The sequence below is a fragment of the Eubalaena glacialis genome, chromosome 4 (genome assembly GCF_028564815.1).
Source record: "Eubalaena glacialis isolate mEubGla1 chromosome 4, mEubGla1.1.hap2.+ XY, whole genome shotgun sequence".
In the NCBI taxonomy this organism is placed as follows: domain Eukaryota; kingdom Metazoa; phylum Chordata; class Mammalia; order Artiodactyla; family Balaenidae; genus Eubalaena; species Eubalaena glacialis.
Window position 1 is genome coordinate 173,237,154 of NC_083719.1, and position 17,574 is coordinate 173,254,727.

Here is a 17,574-nt window from a genome sequence, read left to right on the forward strand (position 1 = left end):
ACGAACTGATGAAGCAGATGGGTGAGTGTATTACACATTCCTTCTGGAAAGCTTACAAATACAGTTGAGGAAACAGAAATAATAATCTACCCTTATATATACAAAAAAGTGATTACAAACGAGGTTACGGTCTCTCATAGGGAAAGCAAAAGATGATGAAAATAATAGTTAAGGAAGATGAATGTAATACTAAGTTCAGAGATCAATTAAAAGTTTTATCTATAGCACTTATATGATTCTTTACCTAGTAAAGAATGAAAGGAAAGGAAAGGAAAGAATAAAAGTTGACAGCTCCCTGATTTGGAAAAAATGCACAACTAATAAAGAATGAAGTTTAAAAAAAGCATGCTTGCATTGCAACACAAAAGGAGATGAGAAACAACGAAAGAAGGAAAACATTACAGAGAATGGCACGTCAACTGAAATCTGGACAAACTTTCATGTGGGGATGCACCTGACAGAAAGAAAGGTATTTCCAGGTGTAACGACAGTGCGACCTACGGAGGGTACCCTGTGGCTCTGTGGAAGACCCCACAAGATTTAGGGTTCTGTAAAATCGAGGGAAAACTCTCCACGATGATAAGGATTTAAATTATGGGTCCAAAAGCCAAGCAGCTACAAGGAAGCAATCTGAGGCATGGCTGCTTCTCCTTGACAGCACTGAGTGGGCAAAATATGATAAGGACAATATACACAGTGACTGGACTTCCCTGGTGGCGCAGTGGTTAAGAATCCACCTGCCAATGCAGGGGACACAGGTTCGAGCCCTGGTCCGGGAAGATCCCACATGCTGCAGAGCAACTAAGCCCGTGGGCCACAAGTATTGAAGCCTGCGTACCGAGAGCCCGTGCTCCACAACAAGAGAAGCCACTGTAATGAGAAGCCCGTGCACTGCAACGAAGAGGAGCCCCCGCTCACCACAACTAGAGAAAGCCTGCATACAGCAATGAAGACCCAACGCAGCCAAAGACAATTAAATAAATTTATAAAATATATATATGTGTATACATATATATATATACACATATATATATATGTACACACAGTGACTACGAACCACTGCTAGAAACAGGCTAAATGGAAAGGAAAAAGTAAAACTGTCACTGTTTGCACATGACATGATACCATATACAGAAAATCCTAGCGATGTCACCAAAAAATATAACTTATAAATGAATTCAGTAAAGTTGCAGGATATAAAATTAATATACAGAAATCTGTTGTGTTTCCATACACTAATAACGAACTATCAGGAAAAGAAATTAAGAAAACAATCCCATTTACAACTGTATCAAAAAGAATAAAGTAGCTAAGACTAAATCTAACCAAGGAAGTAAAAGTCTTATACTCTGAAAACTCTAAGACATCAACGAAAGAAAATGAAGACTACAGAAATGAATGGAAGCTATACTGTGCTCATGGATTGGGAGAATTAATACTGTTAAAATGACCAAACTACACAAGGCAATCTGCAGATCCAATGCAATCCCTCTCAAAATACCAATGGTATTTTTCACAGAACTAGAACAAATAATTCTAAAAATTTTATGAAAACACAAAGGACCCTGAGTAGCCAAAGCAATCTTGAGAAAAAATAACAAAGCTGGAGGTATCATGCTCCCTGATTTCAAACTATGCTACAAACCTACAACAATAAAAACAGTACGGTAATGGCACAAAAACAGACACATAGATCAATGGAGGAGAACAGACAGCCCAGAAATAAACCCATAGTTATATACAGCCAATTAATCTACGACAAAAGAGGCAAGAATACATAATGGGGAAAAGACAGCCTCTTCAATAAATGGTGTTGGGGGACTTCCCTGGTGGTCCAGTAGTTAAGAATCAGCTTTCCAATGCAGGGTACGTGGGTTCGATCCCTGGTCGGGGAACTAAGATCCCACATGTTGTGGGGCAACTGAGCCCGTGCACCACAGCTAGAGAGCCCATGTGCTCTGGAGCCTGTGCGCCACAACTACAGAGCCCACGCACCACAACAACAGAGCCCGCACGCCACAACTACTGAGCCCACGTGCCACTAGAGAGAAGCCTGAGCGCCACAACTAGAGAGAAGCCCACGCACTGCAATGAAAGATCCCGCGTGCTGCAACTAAGACCCAACTAAGCCAAAAATAAATAAATAAATAAATAAATTTTAAAAATGGTGTTGCGAAAACTGGACAGCCACATGCAAAAGAATCAAACTGGATTACTTTCTCACTCTATATAAAAAAAAAACTTAAAATGGATGAAAGACTTAAATTTAAGACCTGAAACCATAAAGCTTCTAGAAGAAAACATGAGCAGTATACTCTTTGATATCAATCTTAGCAATATTTTTCTGGATCTGTTTCCTCAGGCAAGGGAAACAAAAGCAAAAATAAACAAATGGGACTACACCCAACTAAAAAGCTTTTGCACAGAGAAGGAAACTATTAACGAAACAAAAAGGCAGAATGGAGACAATGGGAGAAGATACAATTGTCCCTCAGTATCCTCAGGGGATTGGTTCCAGGAGCCCTTGAGGATGCCAAAATCCACAGATGCTCAAGCCCTTATATATTTTTATTTTATTTTTTAACTGAAGTATAGTTCATTTACACTGTTGTGTTAGTTTCTGGTGTACATCAAAGTGATTAAGTTATATATACTCACACATATACTTTTTCATATTCTTTTTCATTATGGCTTATTACAAGACATTGAATATAATTCCCTGTGCTATATACATTGTTGTTTATTTATTTTATATATAGTCCTTGTGCTATACCTTGTTGTTTATCTGTTTCATATATAGTACTTTGTATCTGATAATCCCAAACTCCTAATTTAACCTTCCCCTACCGCTTTTCCCCCTGGTAACTATAAGATTGTCTTCTATGTCTGTGCGTCTGTTTTCTGTTTGAAATAAGTTCATCTGTATCATATTTTAAATTCCACATATAAGTGATCTCATATGCTATTTGTCTTTGTCTGACTTACTTCACTTAGTATGATAATCTCTAGGTCCATCCATGTTGCTGCAAATGGCATTATTTCATTCTTTTTTATGGATAAGTAGTAGTCCATTATGTATACATATACCACATCTTCTTTATCCATTCATCCATTGATGGACATTTAAGTTGCTTCCATGTTGTGGCCATTATAAACAGTGCTGCTATGAACATTTCAGCACATGTAGCTTTTTGAATGAGTTTTCATCTTTTCCCGATATATGTCCAGGCGTGGAATTGCGGGATCACTCCACTTTTTTTTTTTTTTTTTTTTAGATTTAAAAAAATTTTTAATTTATTTTATTTATTTTATTTTTGGCTGCACTGGGTCTCCGTTGCTGCCCATGGGCTTTCTCTAGTTGCAGCAGGTGGGGGCTACTCTTTGTTGCAGTGTGTGGGCTTCTCATTGCGGTGTCTTCTCTTGTTGCAGAGCATGGGCTCTAGGCACACAGGCTTCAGTAGTTGTGGCGCGTGGGCTCAACAGTTGTGGCTCGCGGGCTCTAGAGCACAGGCTCAGCAGTTGTGGCGCACGGGCTTAGTTGCTCCGAGGCATGTGGGATCCTCCCGGACCAAGGCTCGAACCCGTGTCCCCTGCATTGGTGGGTGAATTCTTAACCACTGCATCACCAGGGAAGCCCAACAACTCTATTTTAAGGAACCTCCATACTGTTCTCCATAGTGGCTGCACCAATTTACATTCCCACCAACAGTGCAGGAGGATTTCCTTTCCTTTACACACTCTCTAGCATTTATTAGTTGTAGAATTGTTGACGATGGCCATTCTGACCGGTGTGAGGTGATACCTCACTGTAGTTTTGATTTGCATTTCTCTAATAACTAGCAATGCTGAGCATCTTCTCATGCGCCTATTGGCTATCTTCTTTGGAGAAATGTCTATTTAAGTTCAAGTCCCTTTTTAAAAAAAAAAATAATTTTATTTATTTCATTTATTTTATTTTTGGCTGCGTTGGGTCTTCGTTGCTGCACATGAGCTTTCTCTAGCCGTGGCAAGCGGGGGCTACTCTTCGTTGTGGTGCGTGGGCTTCTCATTGCAGTGGCGTCTCTTATTTCTGAGCATGGGCTCTAGGCACATGGGCTTCACTAGTTATGGCTTGCAGGCTCAGTAGCTGTGGCTCACGGACTTAGCTGCTCCGTGGCATGTGGGATCTTCCCGGACCAGGGCTCGAACCCGTGTCCCCTGCATTGGCAGGCGGATTCTTAACCACTGCGCCACCAGGGAAGCCCCGAAAAGGGGACCCTTGTGCACTGTTGGACTGTAAATTGGTGCAGCCACTATGGAAAACAGTATGGAGGTTCCTCAAAAAATTAAAAATAGAACTGCCATAGGGCTTCCCTGGTGGTGCAGTGGTTAAGAATCCGCCTGCTAATGCAGGGGACACGGGTTTGAGCCCTGGTCCGGAAGATCCCACATGCCGCGGAGCAACTAAGCCCGTGCACCACAACTACTGAGCCTGTGCTCTAGAGCCCGTGCTCCACAACAAGAGAAGCCACTGCAATGAGAAGCCCGTGCACCGCAACGATAGTAGCCCCCGCTTGCCACAACTAGAGAAAGACCCAATGCAGCCAAAAATAAAATTAAATAAAATTTTTTTAAAACCCCACAATATTTCAAATAAAAAAAAGAAACAGGCTGAATGGCCTGAAGACAAGGGAAAGGAGGTGGCAGGATTTGTTATTAACTGAGAGAAGGGAGAGCTTCAGAACCAGCACATCCACCAAAGGCACTGGGCCGTGAAGCCCGGGCAGTCACAGCCTCCACCCTTCCCACACCCAAGGAAGCTTGACACTTCATTTGATCTCAGCCTCATCACTGCTCAGCAGAGACCCTGATATCAACCAGTCACCGACAGCTCAGGCACTCCTAGGGATTGACCTGAAACCTTGAGCGGTTCTCAAGGCTTGCTCCCCCACCTCATTCAGGCCTCTGTTCAAATGTCACTCCCACAAATAGAGACTCCCTCATTACCTTTGCTAAAAATAGCTCACTGTCAACTCCAATCTTCACCCTGGTTTTCATGGTTCTTCTATAGCTGCCTAACCTTTTACTATATATTCATTGTTTGCCTCCCTCACAAAAACATAAGCTTCTGTGGGCAGGGACTGCTTTAGTCACTGTTGATCCTCAGCACCTAGAATAGGGCTTGGCACCCAGTGTCAGCTGATTAAATATCTGCTGAATGAATGAAAGAAAAGTACTTCACAAAAACAACGACTTGGACTTCCCTGGTGGCGCAGTGGTTAAGAATCTGCCTGCCAATGTAGGGGACGCGGGTTCAAGCCCTGGTCTGGAAAGATCCCACATGCTGCAGAGCAACTAAGCCCGTGCGCCACAACTACTGAGCCTGCGCTCTAGAGCCTGCGAGCCACAACTATTGAGCCTGTGTGCCACAACTACTGAAGCCCATGTGCCTAGAGCCCGTGCTCTGCAACAAGAGAAGACACCGCAATGAGAAGCCCGTGCACCGTAACAAAGGGTAGCCCCCGCACACTGCACCTAGAGAACGACCGCGGCACCAACAAAGGCCCAACGCAGCCAAAAATAAATAAATAAATAAATAAATTAAAACAAAACCCCACGACTTATGCTCTTGGCATGGACCCTGGCGATCTTGACCCTAGATTTTTTGTTGTTGTTGTAAATTTATTTATTATTATTATTTTTTTTTTTAATTTTTGGTTGCGTTGGGTCTTCGTTGCTGCGCGCGGGCTTTCTCTGGTTGCGGCGAGAGGGGGCTACTCTTCATTGTGGTGCGCAGGCTTCTCACTGCAGTGGCTTCTCTTGCTGTGGAGCACGGGCTCTAGGTGCGCAGGCTTCAGTAGTTGTGGTGTGGGAGCTCTAGAGCACAGGCTCAGTAGTTGTGGCGCACGGGCTTCGTTGCTCCACAGCATGTGGGATATTCCCGGACCAGGGCTCGAACCCGTGTTCCCTGCATTGGCAGGCGGATTCTTAACCACGGCGCCACCAGGGAAGCCCTTGAGCCTAGGTTTGAGCTCAGTTTTGTTAATAAGTTGCTGTGTGGCTTTGGGCAAATCACTTTACCTCTCTGGGCCCATACTGCCTCATTCCTGAAACAAGGAAGTGGATCAAGAAAGAACTAAAGCCCCCTTCCAACTCTTTACAGTCTGCAAAACAAAGATCTGATTATCCTACCAAAGGCAATTTGTTACTAGCCACCGGTGGGTTCAGATTTACCTCAGATCAACACATTTTTAAAATCGAAGTTGATTGTATTCAAGAAGTCTCTCCTCTAAGCAGAGTAAAGCTGGGTAAACGGCAAATGGAGACACCGCATGACAGGAACGCAGTGTTGCTGTGCGTAGAAACAACTGCACAGCCAGAAAGGGCAGAATGATGGCCACTTTCCCACATTCTTTGAGGCACCAAGATCCCACAGGTCAACATGGGAAGACAGGGCCTGCCCTCTGAAGGGGATGGATGAGTGGATGGTGGGAGGAAGAGAAGTCACAGGTAGATACGGAGAAAGCAGGAGCCCTGAGCCCTGGAATCCAGACACTCCCCCCACCCCCGCCCCAGTTCTGCCTTTTACAGGACCTCAAACGACTGCCTCCAGGCTCTGGGCCTCTGTCTCTCACCTATGACTCCCCTCATCACTGATGGGGGCACAGTACCCTCCAGACCCTTCTCAGACTTCCGTGTTCTGGGAGAGGATGCCTTCCGAGATTTCCTCAGAAACCGAACTTCAGATTCTTAAGGGATGCTTGGACTGTTACCTGGACCCTCCCCTATGCCCGAGTCATTTAAGAAGGGAGCATTCAGGCTGATGCTCCCGGGGCTGAGCCCTGAGAAGCTAGAAGCTGCAGGACTCACTGGCCGATCTGGGGGCGTCCCCAGAGATGCCAAAAGGTGACATCTTGCTGCAAACCTGAAGAATTTGGAGACCCTGTTGCTCCTGAAAGAGGCAACTCTCGGAGTACCCGGAGCGGAGTCCTAGGCCTCTGCCTGTCACCAGAAACATTAAGTACGGTACGGGGCGAGTTCCCTCGGGTCCCGAGAGGCTCACGTCTTCGGGGTCTTGCTGCTGGTGCGGAAGTCACGCCCCAGGTCCCGGAGGACCGGCGCCGGCGGCCCCCGCCCGCCAGGGTCGCGACCCGTCAGCCCAAGCTCGGAAAAGAGCCCGCGCCTCCACCCTCGCGGCCCGGCCCGCGCTCACCGCCTTCTCCAGGTGGCTGCGCGCCTGCTCGCTGTTCTTGGTGTGGTGGTAGAGCACGGAGCCGAGCTGCAGGTGTGTTCGGGCCTCAATGCGCTGCGGCGGCTTGAAGGGGAACACGGCCTGCAAGCAGTGCACACACAGGCGGATTTTGGGCGGGCTGGAAGTGCGGAAGTGTTCGGCAAAGCCCAGGAGCGCCAGGTACCACGACTCAGCCGCCTCGGCCTGCGCTGCCTGGGCCGCCGCCGCCTGAGCCGCCGCCGCCGCCTGAGCCGCCATTTTGGCCTCCACAACAACAAGCTGCCGCCACAAGGAGGCGGAAGCAGGCGCGCGGGGCGGGGCCGGGAGCGCCTCGCGTTTCTCGCGAGAGCTGCTGTACAAAGCATCCTGGAATATGTAGTTTGTATTTGGAGTGCCCGCCGCTCCGGGAAGGTCTGAGAAAAGGCGACACCCTCTGGTCCGCGGGACTGTGACCGGAGATTTCCGATGGAATGAGGTTTGCATTCCTGGGGTGAAGACCCCAGGTGTCCAAGCAATGGCAGGGCGTGGCTTGCCGACGCGGACTACATCTCCCATCAGGCCATGCGTACTATAACAAGCGCCCCCCGCCCCTGGTGGCTCCGGAGCATTGTGGGATTGGATGAGTCTCAAGATGGACAACCGGGATGTTGCAGGTAACAGCCCCCGCCTCTCCGTAGTCGTCTGCTTGGGTCTTCGGGCTACGCGTCCTTGCTTCGCCCTACCGTCGGGCCTGCCTCAACCCGCCGGCCCTTAGCCTCAGCCTCCCGGTGGCTGGAAGAGGCGGCTTCTGCACCACCCCCGTCTCCCGAGACCCCAGACCCAGTTACCCCGCCCCCGCCCCCGCCCCCCCCCCCCCTCCGTTGGTTTGCTGAGGACGGCAGGCTTTCCTTAAAGGCCACCACCGGGATCTGCCCTGCGCCTGCTTTCCGAAATAACCGCCTTCAGGGCTGCTCTGAGCTCCGCTCCCCGAGCCAGTGGCAACCTTGGGCTGTCCTGCGCCTCTCTCTTCGTGGCAGCTCCTGACTGGCCTGTATCCCGCTTTCTGGAAAAGCTGTTTCTCCGAACTGCACTCGGCCTCCCTGTACACATTTTCGTGGGTCTTTAGAGCCCCTACTTTACCACAAGCCTTATTCTTCCGCCCCCCCCAGCCCTAGCCCCCCCCCAGACTGGGATACATTGGGGAAATATTCATTGTGTGCTAGGCACAGTGCTAGTTGCTGAGGATGTAGTGGTAACCAAAACGGGGCCATGCCTTCCTGAAGGCTACTTTCTACTGGGGCATCACAATGCACAAAAAAAGAAATATTTACAGAGAGTGAGTTATAATGATATGAGAGAGTGGAGGTGCAGGTTGCTGATATTGGGTGGTCAAGGAAAGCCTTTTTGACTAGAAGATATTTGAGATGAGAAGATGCCAACTATTGGAAGGCCTGGAAGGCAGAGCCTTCTATGCAGAGGGGGACAGCAAGTGCAAAGGCCTTGAGAGCTTATTTTGAAGAATGTCAGGGATGAAGTGGAAGTGGGGAGGGGAGCCATCTCTGGCAGAGTCTTGAAAATCGTCTTTCAGAATTTGGATTTTATTTTGAGTCCCATGGGGAACGTTCGAGGTGTCTTCTCCATCTCCACAGCTACCACCCTTGTCTGAAGACACCATCATCTTTTGCTTGGAGCCAGTAAGCCTCCTCGGTGGTCTCCTTGCTGCCTATGCACTCTGTCCAATCAGTAGACAGAATGATCTTAAAAATAAAAATACCAGTTGGATCTTATCAGCTTAATACCCCCCTGTCACTTCCTAAAACCCTTTAAGTAAAACTCAGACTCCCTATCTTGCCCTACCCCCGCTAGCCCCACCCCTGGAACCGCCTGCTCTGACCACATTGGACCCCTGCTTCTTACTCTGCCCAGATCACTCCCCATGTGGCTTTTCAGGAAGCCACCTCTTTATCTTTCTGGTTTTAGCTTAAATGTCCCCTTTTTTAACGGTTATTTTCTGGCTGCCCTAGCTGTACAGGTGGTCCTCTGTTATGCCTTCTCATCTTTTTTTTTTGTTTCCAGCAGAGAGCTCTTATCATGATTTTGCAACTACTTTTTTGTTACAAGTCTTTTGTCTCCTCAGCCAGAGGTGAATCCCACATGGGCAGAGGGCCCTTCTGTCTTGATTAGCACCAAGTACAGCATCTGGTGCATAACTCAGTAAATGTTTGCTAAATAAATGAAGGAACAGAGGTGTGAATGTCAATCTGAATGTCAGTTGCTGCAGGTGGCAGCATCTGGGCTGCTCCCATAGCAGCCGCTGGGCATGTTTTTGGAGCAAAGGTGATTTCTGATGTACTTCTTTTCCCTCCCCAGGAAAGGCTAACCGGTGGTTTGGGGTTGCTCCTCCCAAGTCTGGAAAAATGAACATGAACATCCTTCACCAGGAGGAGCTCATTGCTCAGAAGAAACGGGAAATTGAAGCCAAAATGGAGCAGAAAGCCAAGCAGAATCAGGTGGCCAGCCCTCAGCCCCGGCATCCTGGCGAGTAAGTCTACCCTGAGGCTGGATTAGGGTCTTCGAGGGTCACCAACAGAGGGTTTTGCTTGCGAGAGTAGTCGAGGTGTTTCTGCATCTAGCCACAGCCTGATGGTGCAAGGAGGAACGCAGGTGCACTTTCAGGAGGCTGTGTGGCAGGAGAGAAACAAGGGGTGTGTGGGAGCCCAGAGGATGGCTGCCAACTCTTTCACTCAGTGGGTATTTACTGCTGACCAGTTGTGGGCCAGGGGCCAAGAATACTGCACGGAGCAAAAACCCAGATTCCATCTCTGCCTTTATGGGGCTCACAGTCTACTTGTGAGGGGGAGTCCCAGTTATACCCCTAGAGCTCTGGTAGGTAACATGAGGCAGTGTGCTCCCAGATGCAGCAGCTGCCGTAGGGATGCAGAAGAGGCTCTGCATTCTGAAGGCCCCAGGCAGAGCCAGCCCTTTGAGGAAGCAGGAAAGAACTGCAAAGGGCAGAAGGGAGGCGAGCCCCTGTGTGTCAGGCAGCTCGAGCTGCTGCACCAAAGGGGCTGTTTCTGAGCCAGGAGAGAGGGTTTGCTTCTGACTGTCCTGAGAAACTCTGAGGGCACCCAAGAGTTTTGAGCAGGGGTGGTGTGATCAGAGTGACAAGATCCAAGAATTTCAGGCTGGAGATTGACAGAGACAAGCCCCTTCCTCTGCGGTCTGAAGTGTGGAGCATGTTAGCCCTCCACTAAGGCTCTGTTCCAGCTCCCACCTTTTCTAAGAGTCCGTGGCTTCTCCTTGAGGGCGGGACTTAGACTTTCTTGTTGGAACCTCCAGGGTGTTCAGGAACATGGGGACTGGATGTTGAATGATCTGTGGGTGGGCTTGTGGGCTGTCACCCCTGGGGTTATGGAAGGACTTGCACAAAGATGGGAAAGGCCTGTAGGACTGCTTCCAAGAGGACCCCCTGGAGGCTGCTGGATCTCAGCGCCAGGATCAGGCAGCCAAAAAGGAACATCAGGTGGGTGGGTGCAGAGTACAGGTAGCTTTGAAAATAAGGTTGTTTTCCCCATTGTAAAAGCTTAGAACACCTTAGAATTTCGTGCTGTAGAAATAAGAAACATTCAGGTTGCCTCAAGAGAACCATTTTGATATATTCCCTTCCCATGTCATTGCTTTGTTTCACTAAATTGTGGTCAATTTCATATGTTGCTTCCCCCCCCCCCACTTTTTAAAGGAAAAGCTTCCCCCCAACCCCCGCGTTACAACTCTTTAGAACGGTCACAGTTTTAAAGTTTTATTTATTCATATTAAGATATGACTTACATACCATAAAATTGACTTTTTAAACTATACAATCTAGTGATTTTCAGTATATTCACAGCATTGTGCAACTATCATCACTAATTCCAGAACATTTTGTCACTCCAGAAAGAAACCCCATGCCCATTAGCGATCACTCCCCATTCCCTCTTCCCTCAGCCCCTGACAATGACTAATCTACTTTCTGTCTGTGTGGATTTACCTATTCTAGATATTTCATGTAGTACGCGGCCTTTTGTGTCTGGCTCTTTTCACTGGACATGATGTTTTCAAGGTTCATCACTTTGTAGCATGTGTCAGTACTTCATTCCTTTTTTTGGTGGCTGAATAATATTCCATTGTTTGGATGGACCATGTTTTGTTTATCTGGTCATCAAAAGCCATCATTTAACAGCTGTGTGATAACCCTTGCCATTTTTTTAAAATAGATTTTATTTATTTATTTATTTATTTATTTATTTATTTATTGGCTGCGTTGGGTCTTCCGTGGCTGTGCGTGGGCTCTCTCTAGTTGCCGAGGGCTTCTTATTGCGGTGGCTTCTCTTGTTGCGGAGCATAGGCTCCAGGCGCTCAGGCTTCAGTAGTTGTGGCACACGGGCTTCAGTAGTTGTGGCTTGCGGGCTCCAGAGCACAGGCTCAGTAGTTGTGGTGCACGGGCTTCGTTGCTCCGCGGCATGTGGGATCTTCCCGGACCAGGGCTCGAACCCGTGACCCCTGCATTGGCAGGTGGATTCTTAACCACTGCGCCACCAGGGAAGCCCTTGCCATTTGTTATGGGTGGTTTTCAAGTGGGATTCGTGTGCTGATATGCTGCTGACCCGAAGTGTTTTTTTGGGGTTTGTTTTTTGGCCGCACCGTGTGGCTTGCGGGGTCTTAGTTCCCTGACCAGGGATTGAACCCGGGCCCTTGGCAGTGAAAGTGCGGAGTCCTAACCACTGGACCGCCAGGGAATTCCCCCCCAAAGTATTTTCTTGTCCTTCATTGTCCTTGCCTTCTTTCTGTCCCTCCTGAGGGAGGTGCACACAGCATGAAGACAGGACCAGGGTCACTAGAAGGCCCTGCTTGTTTAATGTCAAGGCTGGTTATCAGCAGAACTTTCTCTTTCATATAAAATAACTTTTACTGCCTTCTCTCTCTCTTTTGTTTTTTAACTTTAAAGATAATTCATATATGTGGTAGAAAACCTGGGAAGTAGAGGAGAAGAAAATGAGGAAGAAATAAAATCAGTTGTAACCCTGCAACCCAGAGGCAAGTGCTGGTTGCATTTTGATGGATTTTTGTAACAATTTTTCAGTCAAATATATTTTTACATAAGTAGGACCACCCTGTAGATACTGTTTTACATCCTGCCTTTTTGTTTTTCATTTAACGTTGTGCTTTGTTGCTTTATTTATAAGACTTTTAACTTTTCAGGGCCACTCCATTTGCCTTATGGATGTCTCGTAATTTATTTAACTAGTGCCCCTTGTTGACTGCTTAGGTTTTTTTCCACTTTTACTTCATTAGAACGGATTTCTAGGAGGATAAAACTTTACCTTAAAGGGAAAAGTTCAGAGCTGAGGGCTCCCTGAGCTTTTCCAGTTATTGGGTGTGTCTGTATGATGGATGTGCCCCTAAAAGCAGCACATACGAGGAGTTTCTGAGGTTAGAGCAAGATAGTATGCTGTAGGAAAAGATGAAAAAAGTAGAATATATGCTATGATCACAGCCTTATTTCCTCTATTTCTGATCTAAGGGACAAATCAAAGAAGTATATCAAAGTATTAATTGTGGCTCTTGTGGGGTGAGGAGACTTTTTTAGGGTTTTCCCCTTGCTTTCTATATTTCTGTTTTTTTCCACGTTCCCATTTGCTCATAATGAGCCTCTATCACTTTCATGATAAGGAAAAATGAACTTGAATTAAACATTTAGGCCCCTGGGTTTGCTTTTGTGTTCGTTAAAAATAAATTTTTCTTTTTTCAAAATAAAACATACTCTTTTCAAAAAGAGAAGTTAATAAAAATGTAAAATTCCCCTGTAATTCTCCCACCAAGAAATTGCTTTGGGTATTTTCCTCTGCACATGTGAAACCCACAGAAGCGCTGGCTGACCCAGGCGTGGAACTGCGGTCACACGCAGGTACAGACACAGGCCCTGCCTTTGAGAACTCTACAGTCTAGCTGGGAAAACAGACGTAAGAGTCAGTGATAGCCCAGATGATTTGTTAACAATAAGTATGGCAGGTGCTTCTGAGCCATCTTCTTGGGGAGGCCCTTTGGACCTGGAAGGTCAACATGTGGGTAGAGAGAACACCAGCACAGATAGGATTGCTTTGACTAGAACAAGATTGTTCCATCTTACTACTCTGAAGACTGCTCTGTGCACTCAGTTGTTCCCTGGCATCTTTGGGGGCCTGTTTTGGGTCCCCTTAGGTGAGAACACAGGGGTGGGGGTGGGACTGAGGCCGGCAAGGCGTGCTCCCTCCCCTCTTCTCAAGGCTTACCCTGTCTGTCCTCTGTCTCGGGTCTAGAATTGCAAACGCACACAACTCTAATGTTTCCAACAAGTTTGCCAACGACGGCAGCTTCTTGCAGCAGTTTCTGAAGTTGCAGAAGGCACAGACCAGCACAGGTGAGTGCAGTGCCCCCTGTCCCATCTCACCTCCTCCTAGAGCTCCCCCTGCTGGCTTTCTCTCCCAAGGGTCCCTCAGCACCTCAGAAATGGCAGGTCCCACCTTAGACTTGTTCCTCTCACCCCTCGTTCATTGAGCACCCTCATTCTACTCGTCCTCACACTAAACGCCCAAGGGGAGAGTGCAGACCTTGCTCTCTAGATGCTTACCCCCAAGAAGTGGAGACAAAGAAGCCAGGTTTCGATCCAGGGGGTAGGGGCCAGGACTAAGCATGCCCCAGGGTTGTGGGACTGAGGGTTGAGTTAGAGCGGCAGCCCAAGTGCAAGGAACAGGACCCTCTTCGGGCGGGGGGGGGGGGGGGGGGGCGGGTGTGCTTGGCCCACAGGAGCCCCATGGGACACGCCAGGTGTGAGAATCACCACCTGTGGGAAGCCCACCTGTATCTGTGGTTGTGCAGTTTATCAGTCTCCTTTTTACTGTAAGAAAGTTACTGGTGAAACAGCTGACCTTCAACCTTTGTCAGGTTTCCCAGGTAACCGTGAAGACAGTTAACCCAAGGCCAAGTTTGCCCACAGAGAGAGAGGAAGGGCTATATGAGCTCTTCACTGCAGGGTCTCATGCCATGAGTTGTGTTTGAAAAGTCCCAAATAGACTGGCTCCAGCCCGCTACTGACAACCAGAGGGAGTGGGTGTAAGCTGGACGTGGGGATTCAGGTCTTATCCGGAAGAGCTGCAGCATCCCTAGTCTGTGGATATAGGCATCCGAGGCACCTACTGCCAGAGTTGCCACCTGCAGAGTCCCGGGCTGGGTGACCACAATAGGTTCTTCTCTGAGCCTCAGGGGTCCTCATCTGTAAAATGGGGGTGGCGTCCTCCCTGAGTGCTTCTCATCACCCACTGCCTGCCAGTGCTGTGCTAGAAGTTAAGAACCCAGCCACTTGGGGCTCAGGGCATGCAGGTTAGGCAGGAAGATGAGGAAACCTGCACCACAGACCTCGAGTGTGGGTATCCCTCCTTGTATCCCAAGATGCCCCCCCGAGTGCGCCCGCTGCCCCGCCGCGTGTGCTCCCTCGCACCGGGAAGAGGCCCCCCCTCATCAGTAGCCCGCCGGGCCAGATGAAGAACTACGTGCACGCCAAGCAGCTGCCCGTGGCCAGCCGCCCGAGTGTCTTCCAGTCTCCTGACGAGGACGAGGAGGAGGACTATGAGCAGTGGCTGGAGATCAAAGGTGAGGTGCGGGGCTGCTGCCCTCCTCCCACGGCTGCTGCTCAGCCCCGCAGGCAGGGCCCGTGGCCACCGGGGAAGCACAGCCGGGGGTGAGGGGTGCTCCAGGCTGAGCCAAGGGTCTGGGTAGGGCCCTTCAGGATGAGGGAGGGGAAGGAAAGGGTGGGGAGCAGAGCATGGGGAGCATGGAGGGGCTGCAGAGTGTGGGCTTCATCCTGGGAGCTGTGGGACCCATTGTCCACTTGTGTGGGGGCTGGCCTCCGGGGGGGGAGTTCTCAGGGGAGCGTTCACTTGTGCCCTCCTCATCCAATACTAGAAGAGGAGCTCCTCAGTGCGGGTACTTGTCTCCACGAGTTTGGGCCAGAGGTATGAGCGTGCGGGTTGGAGGGTGTGCTCTCCTGCCCAGGGAAGGACAGTCATTGGCCTTGGGTGAGCCAGTTCCAGCCCCATGGTGGAGGAGGGCGGAGGAGGGTGGTGATGGTGGCACTCCTAGTGCGTCCAGCCGTGTCCATATTCAGAACGAGACTTCGGTGCTGTGTGGAGAACGAGCTATGTGAAGTCCTGGCCCTGGGCCACCTCTGCTCCAGGATGGCTAGCACAGTCATGTCTCCCTGACAGGACAGACTGAAGTGACCATATAATCATGCCATGACAGCCTCTAGGCCTCTTGTTCTGGATGAGGGTGCCGGCTTCAGGCTGTGCATCTAAACAGATCAGTGGCCAACCTCGAACCTTGGAGCATTAGTCAGAATGGAATCAGTGAGTGTGGTGTTTCCTCAGAGAAGGGCCCTGGCAGTTCAATGGTACCCTGCTGGGAACTGCCACTTTATGAGGGGCAGTGGGTGTCTCAAGGCCCTTGAGGCTCTTATGGCCTGCTGTTGATATAACCTCAGAAAAGCACCTGTGCTTGTAAAGTGACCAGGTCAGGGTCATTGCCAGGCATGTGGGAGGAGGGTGAGGCTTAGGGAAAAGGTAGACACAGAATGTCTCTGAGACCTCTTATAGGTCCTCCTTAGGCCACATGTTGTACCCCCCGCACCGCGAGCTTCCTGGCAGTACAAGCAACAAGGGGAATAAGAGTGGCCACAGGCTCAGTGTCTGGCCCCATTGCCAGGAGGAGCAAACATTCCTAAGCACTGACTGACATCAAGAAATTTCTTCTGGGAGTTTTCATATGAGGGATGTGAGCTGTATGGTGGCTGACAATCTCAGAAACAGGCCAGCAGTAAATACAAAAGCAAGTTCCATGTGGCTCAAAGTAGAGGCTAATACAAAAATATATTTTTTAGTGGTGTTCACTGAAAGTGCTCTGAGGTAACAATTAAGCCCGTTGCAATGAGTGTCCCTAGCTCCCAGATGTTGGTCTGGAAACACATGTTCTCACTCACGGAAACCAGGACTTCTTGGAGAAATGGCTGGCTCTAGGTCTGGGCAGGAAGCGTCTGAGATGATCCTGAAGTGCCCTGTCCCAGCAGATATCGAGGAGGCCGTCAGAGACTGGGGTCATGTCCAAAGGCCTCAGGAGCCAGCTTGAAGAGGCTCCACTGGCCACAGAGGGGGTGATTGAGCTTCTGTGATGATATTAATTGTGTTGGATTGAAACCCACTGATGTCTTTAAATCAGAGTTTGTAATGATATTTTAAAAAAAGAATTTGTCTTTGAAGGATGAAAGGGAATTGATTTATTGTACTGAACACTGGTAAAGAAAGGAATTGAGCATTCCACAAAAGGAGGGGGAGGCTGGCTATGTTTTCCAACATCTCCCTGCCAGCCTGGGGACTGGCTTGGCCTTTGGGAGGCTCACACACTTTTCTCCCTCCAGCATGTCTCGCAAAGGCTGTCTAGACCGACTCACCCCTCATCATGGTGCTTTGTGCATGGACCCGGGACGCCCGACAACCTCCCGCATTTCACCCTCTTCTCCCCCGACCCCTCTGTCCTTGTGGTCCGTAGAGAGAGTGTGCCTGTTGACTGTGGGGTGTGTGAGTTGAACCCCAGTACTGACAGCCTCCTTAAAGTTTCACCCCCAGAGGGAGCCGAGACTCGGAAAGTGATAGAGAAATTGGCCCGCTTTGTGGCAGAAGGAGGCCCCGAGTTAGAAAAAGTAGCTATGGAGAACTACAAGGATAACCCAGCATTTTCGTAAGTATTTCTGGGAGGGGAAGGCCACTGCTACTTAATGTTCTTGGCACATGTTAGTACATGCAAATGTTCTTGTAAAACCCTGGTGGTGACTGAAGCTGGCCGGGGCTGGGTGCTTCCTTGCGTGGGCCAGATACTGTTCTGAGAGCTTTCTAATTCACACCAGAGGTAGCAAGGGGCCCCAGTGTGGTGTGGAGACTTATTTTTGGGCCTCATCAAGGTGTCTCTGCTCACCAGCTTGCTTTTGCACAGTATGTCTTCAGAAGCTGCATGGGTCCACCCATCCCCGTTGCTCATTTTCCACTCTTTGTTTTACAAAACTCCTCTCCAGGTTTTTGCATGATAAGAATAGCAGGGAATTCCTCTACTACAGAAAGAAGGTGGCTGAGATAAGAAAGGAAGCACAGAAGTTGCAGGCAGCCTTTCAGAAAGGTAGGTGGCTGAAGGGGGTGGGAGGTTCTAGGGAGGTGTGTGGACAAACCACGCCCCAGGTGGAATCGGGGTTCCTTTCCTGGAACCCGTCGTGGCGTGGGGTGGCGTTGACAGTGCAGGTCTGTGCCCTCCCAGGGAGCTGGGGTCAT

At 49.1% G+C, this 17,574-nt stretch overlaps 2 protein-coding genes across 5 annotated transcripts in view; one reads left to right on the forward strand and one right to left on the reverse strand.

Annotated features, from left to right (window-relative positions):
• MAU2 (MAU2 sister chromatid cohesion factor) overlaps positions 1–7,484 on the reverse strand; it is a 30,669-nt gene extending 23,185 nt beyond the window's left edge. For both annotated transcript variants that reach the window (XM_061190177.1, XM_061190176.1), the window contains exon 1: positions 7,193–7,484. In XM_061190177.1, coding sequence (XP_061046160.1) covers positions 7,193–7,468 — 276 coding nt within the window. In that variant the 5' untranslated portion in view covers positions 7,469–7,484. The remainder of the gene's footprint in view (positions 1–7,192) is intronic.
• Positions 7,485–7,793: 309 nt separating this feature from the next.
• Positions 7,794–17,574, forward strand: part of SUGP1 (SURP and G-patch domain containing 1) — a 29,292-nt gene continuing 19,511 nt past the window's right edge. Inside the window, exons 1-6 of one of the 3 annotated variants that reach the window (XM_061190178.1) lie at positions 7,794–7,863; positions 9,560–9,731; positions 13,525–13,625; positions 14,654–14,854; positions 16,870–16,993; positions 17,325–17,425. In XM_061190178.1, the coding sequence (XP_061046161.1) occupies positions 7,830–7,863; positions 9,560–9,731; positions 13,525–13,625; positions 14,654–14,854; positions 16,870–16,993; positions 17,325–17,425 (733 nt within the window). In that variant the 5' untranslated portion in view covers positions 7,794–7,829. Of the gene's footprint in view, positions 7,864–9,559; positions 9,732–13,524; positions 13,626–14,653; positions 14,855–16,673; positions 16,994–17,324; positions 17,426–17,574 lie in introns of those variants that run through there. The other 2 variants (XM_061190179.1, XM_061190180.1) reach the window with 2 other exon arrangements.